The following is a 14,944-nucleotide window of genomic DNA, read 5'->3' on the forward strand; positions in this document are numbered from 1 at the left end:
ATGATATCTCATTTTTTCATCATATCATCTCACTCGTTTTCTCTCATGTTTTCCTTTTTTAGAATGCCTCCTCGACGAGACGCACAACAACCTAACGCCGAACTGGCGGCTATCATAGCACAGCAAATGGCTGTTGTACTACCAAATCTCATCACTCAAATTAACCAAGCCAACAACAACAATGTTAATGCACCAACTCCGTGCAACTTTAAACAATTTAATTCGGCTAAACCGCTCAAGTTTAGGGGTTCTGAAGGAGCAACTGGGCTCTTACAGTGGTTTAAGAGTATTGACAGTACTTTTCGCCATGTTCAGTGTCCTAATAATCGTAAAGTCGAGTTTGATTCTAATGTATTTCAAAAGAGGGCTCTTACGTGGCGGAATGGAGTAATGAGAGATCGTGGTGCTGATGTTGCTTTGCGTCAGATCTGGGAGGAGCTTAGGGATCTAATGATGAGAGATTTCTGTCCTCGTCATGAACTCAGGGCTTTGGAAAGAGAATTCGATGATCTTAAACAAGACAGTGGTGAACACCGTGCTTATACCGACAGATATGAGGAGTTGAGTTTACTATGCCCACAATGGTTACCCCGCTGGATAAAGCCATTGAAAGGTATGTCGATGGTCTTCCCGACCCTGTGCAAGATATCATTACTGGTAGCAACCCTACCACTGTTCGTCAGGCCATCGAGTTGGCTGCAACCTTGACTGAGTCTCAGATCAGGAAAGGTAAACTCCACAAAAAGGGTGACAAGAAACCGTCTGACAAGAGCGAGAAACAGAATGGTAAGAAAGCTGAGTCTTCAAGGAAGTCTAGGAAGCGTAAAGCTTCCAAGAATTTCGTTGTTACAGCACAACCTAATCAGGAAGCTCCTAATCAACTCGCACAACCACCTGCCAAGAAACAATATGTTGGCAAAGCACCTTTGTGAAACAGACGTAACAGTCACCATCAACTGCATGTTCAGTGACGTATTTGTACCAGCTATGGGAAATCTGGTCATCTTGCCAACACATGTCGTTTTGCTCCTACACAGAACCAAGCAGCTCAAAACCCTGCACAACAGCCTGCTCAACAACCAGCACAAGCTGCACGACCTCACTACCCGCCTGGTTCTTGCTACAATTGTGGGGATCTGACCCACTACAGAAACCAATGTCCAAGGTTGGCCAATGCAAATCAGGCGCAGGCTCGTGGACGAATCTTCAACATGAATGTTGAGGCGCGTGCAGACAACGAGGTGGTGAACGGTACGTTCTTTGTTAACAACCAACCTGCTTCTATTCTTTTTGATTCGGGTGCCTATAAGAGTTTTGTATCCTTAGCTTTTGAGCCTTTGCTTTCCATTACTAGAACAAAACTAGGAAAGCCCTTGACAGTAGAACTAGCTAGTGGTGAACCCGTTGTACTTGATTCTGTTCTTCAAAATTGCCAGTTGAACCGTAATAACCATCTTTTTCCTATCGACATCACGCCAATGCAACTTGGAAGCTTTGATGTTATAGTAGGAATGGATTGGTTAGCCAAATACCATGCAGAGGTGGTTTGTTTTGAAAAGATTGTCCGCATACCGCTTTCGACTGGTGAGATCTTAGAGGTTCGTGGTGAGAAACCTGCTAGTAGTCTTAAACTCATGACGTGTACTCAAGCTCAAAAATACTTACGAAAGAACTATGTGGCCTTCTTGGCACATGTCGTAGAGGTAAGACTATTCAAGATATCCCTGTTGTTCGGGATTATCCCGAGGTATTTCCTGAAGAGTTACCTGGTTTACCCCCTGCACGTCAAGTTGAGTTCCGCATTGATCTTGTACCTGGTGCAAATCCTATTGCTAAATCACCTTATCGTCTTGCACCGTCTGAGATGCAAGAATTGTCTAAACAACTTCAGGAGCTTTCTGACAAAGGATTCATCCGTTCGAGCTTTTCACCATGGGGTGCTCCCATTCTATTCGTTAAAAAGAAAGATGGATCTTTCAGGATATGTATCGATTATCGTGAGCTCAACAAACTCACAATTAAGAATCGATATCCCCTACCTCGCATTGATGATCTCTTTGATTAGTTATAGGGTGCTACTTGCTTTTCAAAGATTGATCTACGTTCTGGGTATCATCAACTTCGTGTACTTGAGGAAGATATTCCCAAGACAGCTTTTCGCACAAGATATGGTCACTATGATTTTACTGTTATGCCATTCGATTTAACTAATGCTCTTGCTGTTTTCATGGACTTGATGAATAGGGTTTGTAAGCCTTATTTGGACAAGTTCATCATCGTTTTCATTGATGACATTTTGATCTATTCTAAGACAAGAGCTGACCATGAACAACATCTCCGTCTTACAATGGAATTCCTAAAGAAAGAACAGCTTTTCGCTAAGTTCTCCAAGTGTGAATTTTGGCTTAAGGAAGTTCAATTTTGGGGACACATTGTTAACTAACAAGGTATTCATGCAGATCCCGCCAAAATCAGTGCGATTAAGGATTGGGATACACCTACTACTCCCACCGAGGTTCGTTTATTTCTTGGTCTCGCTAGTTATTATCGCCGTTTTATTACAAATTTCTCCAAAATTGCGGTGTCTCTCACTGCATTAACTCAGAAGAATAAACCTTTTGAGTGGGGATCCAACCAGGAAGAAGCCTTTCAGACCTTGAAACAAAAACTCTGTGATGCACCTATCTTATCTTTACCTGAAGGCAACGATGATTTTGTCGTATATTGTGATGCATCCAATTTAGGCCTTGGCTGTGTTCTCATGCAAAGAAACAAAGTCATAGCCATGCATCAAGACAGCTGAAGGTACACGAGAAAAACTACACAACTCACAATCTTGAGTTGGGTGCCGAAGTTTTTGCTCTCAAAATCTGGAGACACTACCTTTACGGTACAAATGTGTAGTGTTCACTGAACACAAAAGTCTCCAGCATATTTTCAATCAGAAAGAACTAAACATGAGGCAAAGACGTTGGGTTGAGCTTCTAAACGACTACGATTGCGAAATTCACTACCATCCTGGTAAGGCAAATGTCGTGGCTGATGCATTGAGTCGTAAAGAACGTGTCAAGCTTCACTGTGTTCAGGTTCAATCTGATATTCAAATCCGCATTTCTCAGGCTCAACATACTTGTGTTACACAAGACTTGATGGGTAAGGAATTACCATATCATATTAAGCCTGAGCTTGAACTGAAAGACAATGGATTATATTATTTCATGGACCGTTTGTGGGTCCCAAGTCAAGACAATCTTCGCGCTTTGTTAATGGATGAAGCTCACAAGACTCGTTATTCTATCCATCATGGTGCAGACAAAATGTATAAGGATCTTCGAACCTAGTATTGGTGGCCGGGTATGAAGAAAGACATTGCCTTATACGTATCCGAATGCCTAACTTGTCTCAAAGTTAAGGCTGAACATCAACATCCCTCTGGATTATTGGAGCAACCAGAGATACCCGTTTGGAAATGGGAAAACATTGGTATGGATCTCATTACCAAATTACCACGCACTAAAAGAGGTCATGACGCTATTTGGGTAGTTATTGATCGTCTTACAAAGTCAGCACATTTCTTGCTGATCTGTGAGGATCTATCTGCTGACAAACTTGCTAAAATCTATGTGGATGAGATTGTATCCCGACATGGTGTTCCTTTGAACATTATATCTGACAGAGATGCTCGATTCTCGTCTCACTTTTGGAAAACCATGCAATCTGCAATGGGAACCCAACTTAATTTGAGCATAGCTTATCATCCGCAAACGGATGGTCAATCTGAAAGAACAATCCAGACACTGGAGGATATGCTTAGAGCTTGTGTGATCGATTTTGGTGGTAGTTGGGATTCGTATCTACCGTTGATTGAATTCTCCTACAACAATAGTTATCACTCCAGCATCAACATGGCTCCTTTCGAAGCTTTATACAGTCGAAAATGTCATTCACCGGTCTGCTGTAATGAGATAGGTGAAGCTCAGCTTACTGGACCTGAACTCATTCTAGAGACTACAGATAAAGTCAAGAAAATTCGCGATAACCTTTAGACAGCTAAGCGTCAAAAGAGTTACACGGATAGAGGACGCAAGCCCTTAGAATTTCAAGTCGGTGATCATGTCCTACTCAAGGTATCACCTTGGAAAGGTGTAATCAGATTTGGAAAGAAAGGAAAACTTGCACCAAGATATGTTGGACCATTCAAGATCGTCGAAAGAATCTCAAAAGTGGCCTACAGACTAGAATTACCTCTTGAACATGGGAATGTTCATCCAACCTTCCACGTATCCAATCTTAAAACGTGTTTAGCTGAAAACCTCCACATACCACTTGATGAAATTCTTGTTGATAACACGATGCACTTTGTTGAGAAGCTTGTGGAAATAATGGACCGTGAAGTCAAAAGGCTCAAACGCAAGTGCATACCAATTGTCAAAGTTCGCTGGGAATCTAAACGTGGTCCAAAATTTACTTGGAAACGTGAAGATCAAATGAAGGCGAAATATCCACATCTATTCTCACAAGTTTCCTCTAAATAAATTTCGGGACAAAATTTCCTAAAGTAGGGGAGACTGTGACATCTGTGCTTTTGTAATCATTGTATAACTGTGAAAAGTTCAATTATCAATTGTAGGATCGTGTAGCTGACCCAAATGAGTCGTTCAGAGGAGTTTTACTTTGTTTCAGGTGCGGAAAACAAGAAACAAAGGTAGAAACAGCTTAATCTTCACTTTAATCATTGATTATATTGATTTAACATTGATTACAATCAATCTTCACACCGACAGCACCTCGGTATGGAATTCAAGAATTGTTCACATGATTTCGCTCCAGGCTGACTATATATAGTGTCCTTGATTCCGCTCGAAAGAACACAATAACAGTTGGAGCGGAATTAACACCTTGTGATTTTGCTTGAAACATGCACATGCAGTTTCGAGCGGAATCATCAAGTTCGAGTGAAATCAGCTTCTAAAACACACAAACTTTCCTATTTTCTCGATCTATGAGCCCTGATCTATACAATCTAATCTAAGACTCGATACAAGACGAAGTCGACAGATATATGCACTAACAGACTCCCCCTCAGATGTTGACGAGTCTGACTGTGTCGAGCCTTTTCAACTTCAGTCTCTATCAGTCTCTGGGCTTCACTCTCTCTTTCTTCTCTTGTATGTCTTCAGACTCCCCCTTGCGATATGCTGGCATTCCTTAAGTTCATCAGCATCATCAGCTTCAGGATCGTTGTCTGGCTTTCATAAGTCCATGATCGTTGCCTGGCTTACTTCAATCCGAGTCCTCAGGTATCGTAACCTGGCTCTTTAGAACACAAGCTTCTCAGGATCGATCAACCTGGCTTACTATCACACAGCTTTGATTCCAAGATCGTCACCTGGCTCTCTTCCAGCTCAGGATCTTTAAACTCAGTTCATACTTAAACCTGCATAAACTCTACCTCAAAGTAAATTTCACTCATTTACATATTTCAAATATAGAGACATGCACTAACTTACACTCTCCCTCAAAACCAACCACAATGATTTTTCTCATATAATTCTGATGAACCATTTGAAGATTTGATTAAAATACAATCAATTAAAAACAAATTTTCCCTCAAATTTTGCTCATCATGTTTAGCACTCGGAATTTTGAAAATCAGCTTTTCAATACCAGTTGTCGAAAAAAAACCTTTTGAATTTTTCAAAATTTATGCTAAAACACACTAAAATCTTTTTGGATTTTGAAATAAGAGAAATGTAATGCAGTAAAGAAATATTTACAGACAATATTTTTGTGAGTTTGTGTAAGAGGATCATATCAGATTTATAAGACATATCACCAGCACCGTTAAGCTTCATTTCATTTTAAGTTCTAAACAATTCACCTAGATTGTCAGTATATTTGTCCCCTTAAATTTTCACACAATTTTTAACTGATCTGAGATACGATATTAATGTCTTAAGCACTTGAACTTATCCGTGTGTCCCACTACTTGAATATACTCTTGTATCCGGATCCCAATATTCAGTCTTACAGGTGAGTATACCTAAATGATATCTGTAAGGGGTTAGATGGGAAACTGTGAGAGCTCAGGTCAGAACTTCCGTTCAGCAGAGAGATGACGGCTCGAATTTTGGTGTGTCCCCTTTAGAGGATCTTTTGTTACAACAGCAATGACTATCAATTTTATTGTTTCATCAATTTGCTGAGGGCGACGCTATATTTCAAGCTTTTGCGGAAAGTATTATGCAGGGACTAGGACAGTATTTCCATACAGCAGAAGTCCCGGGATAATACCCCAGATATCACTAAGCATAAAGACCTAGTATCTCAGAAAGAGGGACCTTTCAAACAAGATTTCGGGGGTTACCCATATATCCAAGAAGTTGTTACCCACGAATTAAGCAAGTTTGAATTTTTAGGTTTATATCTCGTCACAATCTACTAAATGTGCAAAAACCTACTGGCATATCCGCAGTGAGATTGTTTATCACATTTTAACTTTCCATTTCTTTAGCATGTTGTGACAGTCCACTGATGTACTATCATTTCCTCTTCTTATACAACAAAGCTCTTTTTACATTTTATCATGTTTTTGTCTTTTTCAAATTTTCAAATGTTTTTGGATTTTTTTTTAAATTTCTACTCCCCCTAAAATGCAAACACATTTAAAAAATTGAAAACAAACTGTACAAGTAATCTTGACAACCGAAATCGAATCGCCTCAAATCGCCAGTCACTTGGCATAAACAATCAGAACTTCCCCTATCAACAAACTATTTTCTCATTATGATTTCAAAACACTTAAGTTTGTTTTAATCAAAATGATTTTTTCCAGAAAATAAGTTTGTTTTTACCACTTGTAAGTTTGATAGAAAACAACCTGTAAGGATTGGTTTATCATCTTGTTCATTCAACCACTTGTAGCAGATCAAGTACAACTTAATGTCCCTGATTTACCACTTGCATGTATGTAACCTTTGTATCACTTGTAAAAACACAAACACCTGTACCATGTGTAGGAAACAAACATCTACACACGTCATTTTACCAATCAAAGATGCCGATTCCTGCTTCTCACTTACCAACCTGGAAGCTCCGGCGTAGTCCTTCAACCTGTAAAATTTCAACATTAGAATATTCACAAACACTATTGTCACACCCCGACCACGTAGAACATACAAAACGTGGCGGAAATGTCGGGGAGTGTTGTAACAGAATCAATTGTTTCAAATCCATGGTAAACGAAGTTTCGTTTTATTAATCAAACATGAAAGTTTACATTGTCTTAAACAAGAACCAAAGAATACATAACATAAATTAACTAGTTCTTGTCTCGTTTTAAGTCACTCACTACTAGAAAATATGGTTTTTGCCATGTAAATTTTGGTTACAAAATGGTAGCAATTTCCTTATTGTCACCGGTTTGCCACCGAAAATATGGTGATAAAAACACCCGTGTCAATTGCTCTATTGCCACCAAATTGCCACCATTTTTATATATTGCTATCTTATTTTACAACCATAAAATTGGTCAAAATTATTTGCCACCGCTTCATGTTTGCTACGCTCCGCCTTGTTTGCCACCAAGTTATGACGCGTTTTCATACCATTTAGCCACTGATTTGCCACCATTTAACCATCGGTTTTTGTAGGTTTTGATACCATTTAGCCACGGTTTTGATACCATTTATCCACCGATATTGCCCCCATTTAGCCACCGATATCGCCACCATTTAACCATCAGGTTTTGCACATTTTAATTTCATTTAGCCACCTATATTGCCACCATTTAGCACCGATATTGCCACCATTTAGCCATCATTTTTCACACAATTTGCACCATTTAGCCATGATATTGCCACCATTTAGCCACCATTTTTTAGACAATTGGAACCATTTGCTACCATTTATTTGCTACCATACTGATTACTGATTACTGGAATATTGGTTTTTAATTCAGATTTCTTTTCTCCCTGCTATTTCATCAAAATTACATATAAATAAAACTACAAATAATATAAAAAAGTCTAATAAAATCCCATAATTATATAAAACATCTTGTTTTCAAAAGCATATAAAAAATACCAACTAAAATATAAACCAATTAAAATTATCCTAATAAGATAAACATCTAAACATTCAAAACCAAGTGTTTATAGCCTATCTTCGAACTGTAACTGTTAACATATCTTCAATTTGTGACATCCTATCAAGCAACGCATCTTTATCCACCTTATCTTTTTCTTTGTCAGCCAACAACCCCGCAATAATTCCATTGAACCTTTCTATTTCTTCATCTTTTTCCTTAACGAGCTCCTTGAAAACTAAGTTTAACTTTTCAATCTACAAAATAACCAATGAAAAGAATCAAGAAATCAGAATTTACGAAAACTAATAATGGGTCAAATTGGTTGCAAAGAAAACAAAATACAACTGTGAGCTACAATTCAAGTGCTAGAAGCTAGATAGCATGTTCTAGTTTGTTTACATATTAAAAAGGAAACTATACCTAATTTTAAAAACATTTTTTTGTATGAAACAAACCGTAAAGAAGGTGTAATCAAATCATTATGAAATTCCTTAACATTCTCACTAATTTAAGAGCATCAAACCTAACAATAAAAAACAAGCATCTCAAACCAAACAAACATAATAACAGTGGGAAACGATATAAATGCACAAAAGTTACTAGTCTAAAAGGATTAAAAATACCTCAGGGTCTTCTCTGCTATGTACACACGGGTCACTATCATTGCCTAACCCCTACACTTTTCCTTTCTTCTTGCCCTCAGCTCGTGACCACAAGTCTTTGTCAAAATTTGGATGTTTATTACGTTCTTTCCCATACTTCTCCTCAAGAAAACCTTCATATTTAACCTAATGGGATAAACACATAATTATATTATACAAATTTCATTGTAATAAACTTTGTGTTTTTAATTTTGAAATACTTTGTTTAGATTTACTAATCAATTGACTTACCCAAGTCTCCTCTGCCCTAGCATCAACCCATACAAGATTTTCTTCTTGAGCGTCCCCTTCAGAATCAACATCCAAAAGTAGTGAACTGCTACAACTTAGATCTTTATCCAATGGTCGACTTCGTTTCCTGAAGTGTGCTTGCTTCCACGCTTCACGAACTGTCAATTCACGCCCAAGTTTCCTTTTCTGTAGAATTTAGAAGTTAATAAAAATGATGATATTGATATGATATGATATATATATATATATATATATATATATATATATATATATATATATATATATATATATATATATAATAAAAGAGCGAAATTAACAATTTTTACCGCTTTTCTTTTCATGGTCACATAGGATTGAGATCCTAGTGTATGTTTGCCGCCGGTTGCCCTACTTCTAATGTCTTTGTTTCTTAAAGACTTTGCTTTCCTCTTAGGTGTGTTCCAATGGTCAAGCATTTGTTTCCATATCTCAGATCTTATCCATGTTGGTTTAAAGTCAATAAGATCGGTCATATCGTCTCCAACATTTTTACCTTGTTCCTTCGCCTTAGCTTTAGGGGCTGTTTGGTAGCCTCTGAATGATCATTAAGAGGCTACCTCTTAATGGAACCATTAAGAATTTTACAAATGAGAAGTTAGAAGAATGTGACATGTGATGATTTACCATTCAGAGGTTATCTCTTAACCATTCAGACTTGAGGTTACTTCTTATTCATTCAGAGGTTTTAAACCATTAAGAAGTAGCATCTGAATGGTCATTAAGAGGCTACCAAACAGCCCCTTAGCTTCATTCCGTACGTTACGCAACAAAGTGGGGAATTTACCAGCAATGCACTTCTCCCAGCACCTATCAATTTGTGCATTGTTTTTATCCTCCCATTGATAATACATCTATGAAGGGAAAAAAAAACAATAAATAAACATACAAAATGTTCCAACAAGTTAAATAAAAATTGTCAAGTACACACACCTGGGATCGCTCAAACAATCGTGTCCTGTGCTCATTAGGAACATCTCTCCAGCTGTCCCATGGACCGGACCACAAACTTATTAAATTTGATGAAATAGTCCGGGTAGCAGTCCCTTGATTACTAAATCTACAAAATGAAAGCAATGAATACAAAACCATATTAGTAACATATTTTATGTACATAAAGAAACAATATATGTGTACTTACTCTCCTTCTATAACCCAAATGGGCTGTTCGAGCGTGGTTCGGGTCAAAACGGGTCAATTACCAAAAAGGGTTGTTTTGGTTCGGGTCGAAACGGGTTCGGTTCGGAACGGGTTCGGGTTGAAACGGGTCCGGGTCAGAATGGGTTTTTTTTTGCCCTGTATTTTAGATATTCGACTCACACGCTAGGACATGTCCCAATCAACCCGTTTCTAATGCTGAAAAACTTAAGTCTAAATATTTCTGTTATCTCGACCCGTTTTTTAATACTTGAGCAACCCGTGGCATGAACTATAAAAACTTTAGTTGGTCATGAAACCCATATGGGCTGTGCACTTCAAGCTTTTTGAGACGTCGGGCGTATTAGGGGTGTTCACGGTTCGACTTAAGACCGTGAAACCGCCCAAATCGTCATCGGTTTGGTTCTACGGTCGGTTTTTTCTCTAAACTTCCGGTCGGTCGACTTCAAAAATCTCAAACCATAGTGAACGATTGGGTTCACGATTTATACCTAAAACCGGTCGTATAAAACCGATCCGGACCATAAAATTTGAGTATACTTTAAGTTTGTAAATATTTTAAATTACACTTATTTAACTAATTATATTTTTATATTGTGTTTAACTAAAATGTAATTGAACCATTACTAGTTTGGTTAAAATAAAAGTTCAGCCTACAATCTAAGATTCTAAGCCCCAGTTAATATTTTTTAACCATGATAAAAATTCAAAACAATGGAAACCCTGCTCGCCTGTAGCATTTCTATCCAATGCTTATATGAGGTTCCATCTAACTTTTAACCCTTCTGTATGTTTTTTTTAGATTACTTAATGATCAGATCATAGCAAGACTTTATGTTTATTATATGTAATATCAGTTAAATAGAATGTGTATATTCTTATCAACACTTTCTGTTTGTTTTATGTATAATAGTTTATGTAATGGTTTAATCCTTTGTATTTTTATTCATGTATTTTATATGGGTTTAATAAAGCCTAAACCGTGTAACCAAACCGTTAGTTACGGTTCGGTATTTAATAATAAAAAATCATTACAAAGGATTCTTATTTCAATGAATTAACCAAACAGACAAACGTACGCGCATCTGCAGCCACGCGACACTCGTGTTTCTGAAGCCGCGCGCTGCAGCGTTACGGCAGCCGCGCCCATTGCGTCTGCCTGCAGCCGTGCCCGTTGCGTTTGGCCTCTACGTCTGCCTCCAAACCCTTACTATCCTCATATATTGAAAGTTAAATATGTGTACCTTAAGCTAAATGTGAGGTATTTTTATTACGGGTCAACTGGCACATGAATACACATCAACTTAACAATATCAACTTAACAATATCAAAACCCCTATCTGATCAATCACAAACCCTATCATCTGAAGATTCAATAATCCATAAAACAAACACTCAAAATCATGAATTAAAGTTACCTGTCAATCAGAAGTATAAACCGAACGTCAATCGCGCAACAGCAACTGGAAAATAAATCAAACGTTTGTTAACCATCCATTGAAAGAAAAAAAAAACGTTTGTTAATCATACCTTCTGCAGAAGTTCGTTCTTTGATTCAAGCTTTGATGGAATGATGTATAAGGGTGAATAATATTCAGTCAAAACCCTAATTAGTGGAGAGGCCGGTTAGGTGAATTAATTGTGGATAAAATATGGCGCCATAAATAAAAATAATCACGCTCAAAATTTCATGGTCACAAATATGGTGGCAATTCAACCCTAGCAATTCTAAAAAAGAGCGGACTTGATAAAAAATGGCCCACCATATTATATTATAATGTTGCTACCGCTCTCCCGGTCACAATTATGAAAATCTATAGCCCACCAATTTTGTTTGGCACGATTTTAAGACCAAATATAAAATAAGGGCAATTTCTTTGCCACAAATTTGTAATGTAACATAAATGGTGGCAAAATTTGCAACCGCTTAGCTACCGTATCATATAAGCACGCTTAATTTACTAGATTGCTACCTTCTTTTTTTTCGGTAGCAAAACTTTGGTGACAATTGCCAAATTTTCTAGTAGTGACTAAGGCACAGGTCCGCCTAAGTATGTCTTGATAAGTCCTATGCATCATCTCCTGAAAACACATGTGAAAATAGGTACGTCAGCATAAAAATGCCTGTGAGATACATTGGTTTTGTGAAAACGGAATTCATGACTTATGTTTGAGAAAATGTTTAGTCATGAACCTTGTAATTTGCTTTGTCTTGTAAATCATTTGAAAAACGGTAAGATCAGATGATATGTATAAATAAGAGAACAATGCATGGTTAACTAAATAACCATGTAAAAATGAGTTTGTATAAGATATGTTGTTTGTAATTCAGTGTCTTGTGAAAAGCGTGTTATTTGTATAAAATGCTCTATGTATCAAACTGAAATGATTTAAATAATGCTACGATATGTAATACCATACAAACACTTATATATAGGAAGTACCAGCGGCGTATCCACCATGCTTGTATCATATTACACACGCCTCGTTACTTAAATCACTTACTCAAACCAAACCATCAAGAAGAAATGTTTAACAACGGTAGAAATGTTTATGTATAGTCAAATGTCTATTGTCAACTGTAAGTCATGTCAACGGATACAACTGGTTTACACGGTTCAATGGTTACAAACGGTTCATATAATCGAAGGGTTAAGACGGTTCACATAGTCAAATGGTTACAACGGTTCAAAATGTAGTATAATGTGTTCATATGCTGGATGAGCATATGCAACAGAAATGCAATGTGAAACAATGTACTACGTATGCACACAATGGGCGTACGTAGCATGAAATGTATTGTAGAGTACAACGGTTCAAAATGTAGTATAATGTGTTCATATGCTGGATGAGCATATGCAACAGAAATGCAATGTGTAACAATGTACTACGTATGCACACAATGGGCGTACATAGCATGAAATGTATTGTAGAGTACAACGGTTCAAAATGTAGTATAATGCGTTCATATGTTGGATGAGCATATGCAACAGAAATGCAATGTGAAACAATGTACTACGTATGCACACAATGGGCGTACGTAGCATGAAATGTATTATAAAGCAATGTACTAAGTACGCACACAATGGGCATACATAGCATGAAATGTATTGTAATCATGTACTAATATGTACTAACGAACGGAGCAGGTATATGATGTGAAAACATGGAAAACATGAAAGTAACAGGTAGGCACATGTGTTTCACCCCAAAACAGTTTGGAAAACAGTAAAAGAGGGGTTCAATGTACTCACATTGACTCCTCGAAAACATGTAAAAGATGGGGTTCAATGTACTCACCTGAGATTGCTTTGAGTTCTTGTATAATAACCAAACAATGCTAGATCACGGAATATCAAACGGCACCTAATAGGTAGCTATGTTAATATACCGGACCTAAATCGGAAGGATCGGATAGTATGCGGGTTCGTAAACCAAACGAGTACGGAGACTCGTGTAATATGGTTTAACAAAGCCTACATGCTAAAATGAAACCTAACCTAAGTGCTTACGATCCATTACGACCCGTTTAGGTAGCTTATGCTACCCTAACGCGTCGTTCGCGTAGAACGCGTTCGGAACGCCTAACATCGCGACCACAAGGTATAACCTCAGAAGGTTATAGCTATGGTCACCTAATGTGTTTGGTCGGATCCTAATGATCGACCAAATGGGTCGGGTTTGAAAGTATAAGTGATGGTTTAGATCGCTTACCTTACGACCCTATATAAGCACTACACTAAAAGTGACGAGCTAAGCATGTTAGAACATGCTTAACTAAGTTTAGAAAACAGGTTTGGCATCAAAACAAACGGCTTTGATGCTCACGAGTAGTTTGGTTACAAAATATGCAAGAATGCACATTTTGGCCGAAACTACGACTCGTCACTGAGCCTAGATAACGTGGTGATTAGTAGGTATAGTCACTACGGACTATAACCATCGTGATCACGCTCACGTTATGAAGTTCCATGAACTTCGTGTTGACCATAGGCTGGTCAATGCAGAAAGTCAACAAAACGTTGACTTTCGGACTCGAAAAGAGAATAAAAGAGCGAAAGAATACTTACGGAGGGTCCCCGAATGCTAATCTAGATCAAAATGGCTCAGGTATGAAACAAAGGTTCCAACTTAGAGCTCTTGATCAGATTGTGTGGGTTTTTGGCAACAAGGGGGGGGGTATTTATAGGAAAAGCATAACCGTTAGGATCGTTTATCGAATATCGTGCCACGATCTTGTGCGTACACTTGTCAAAATATTGTGGTAAGTCAGAACTTGGCCCTTGGCTCTTGATTGGGTGAAAGGGCATTGCCCCTTGATCGAACGAAAGGCCAACTGCATTGAATGCAAGCATTGAATCTGGTCTAATAGTCCCACGCGGCCCGCCTCAATATGCAGGCCAAACTCACGCGGGCCGCCTGGCCCCGTCTGATCTGCACATATTTTCAGAATTGGCAGTTTTGGTCCCTGTTGCGCATTTAAGCCATTTCCGACACTTCTAAGGCCCGTAAAGCATCTTTAAGGCCCTAAAATGATGCCTAAACATGGTGGACATGAAACATGCTCAAAAATTTGTCGGATGTTGGTTCGTTTGGCCGTACGAATGCGATGTTCGGTTAATTACGACGGAATGCGCATAAGCGCGAAAAACGATTCAAAATGTGTGATGAATGGATTTTTCTCATGCCAAACACTAAGGCATAATATAAGGAGGTTTATATAAATATTTGGACGTCCGGATGTATTCAGAACGTAAGTTACGCGCGA

General features: G+C 38.1%; 1 protein-coding gene across 2 annotated transcripts; it reads right to left on the reverse strand.

Annotated features, from left to right (window-relative positions):
• Nucleotides 1–8,042: 8,042 nt before the first annotated feature.
• On the reverse strand, nt 8,043–11,906 carry LOC118482119. 2 transcript variants are annotated; one of them, XR_004867317.1, is made up of 8 exons: nt 11,707–11,906; nt 11,595–11,639; nt 9,952–10,078; nt 9,806–9,872; nt 9,309–9,456; nt 8,983–9,168; nt 8,713–8,877; nt 8,043–8,343 (listed from the first exon to the last, which is right to left on the reverse strand). XR_004867317.1 is itself a non-coding variant. In XM_035977605.1 (4 exons), exons 1-3 carry the CDS (start codon nt 9,492–9,494, stop codon nt 8,764–8,766), a joined length of 486 nt encoding a protein of 161 aa, XP_035833498.1. In that variant the 5' UTR covers nt 9,495–9,597; the 3' UTR covers nt 8,043–8,343; nt 8,713–8,763. The 2 variants fall into 2 exon arrangements, 1 of the variants encoding a protein (XP_035833498.1); XM_035977605.1 differs by lacking the exons at nt 9,806–9,872; nt 9,952–10,078; nt 11,595–11,639; nt 11,707–11,906 and having other exon boundaries at nt 9,309–9,597.
• Between the last annotated feature and the right edge of the window lie 3,038 nt (nt 11,907–14,944).

The sequence above is a fragment of the Helianthus annuus genome, chromosome 1, assembly GCF_002127325.2.
Source record: "Helianthus annuus cultivar XRQ/B chromosome 1, HanXRQr2.0-SUNRISE, whole genome shotgun sequence".
Taxonomy (NCBI): Eukaryota; Viridiplantae; Streptophyta; class Magnoliopsida; order Asterales; family Asteraceae; genus Helianthus; species Helianthus annuus.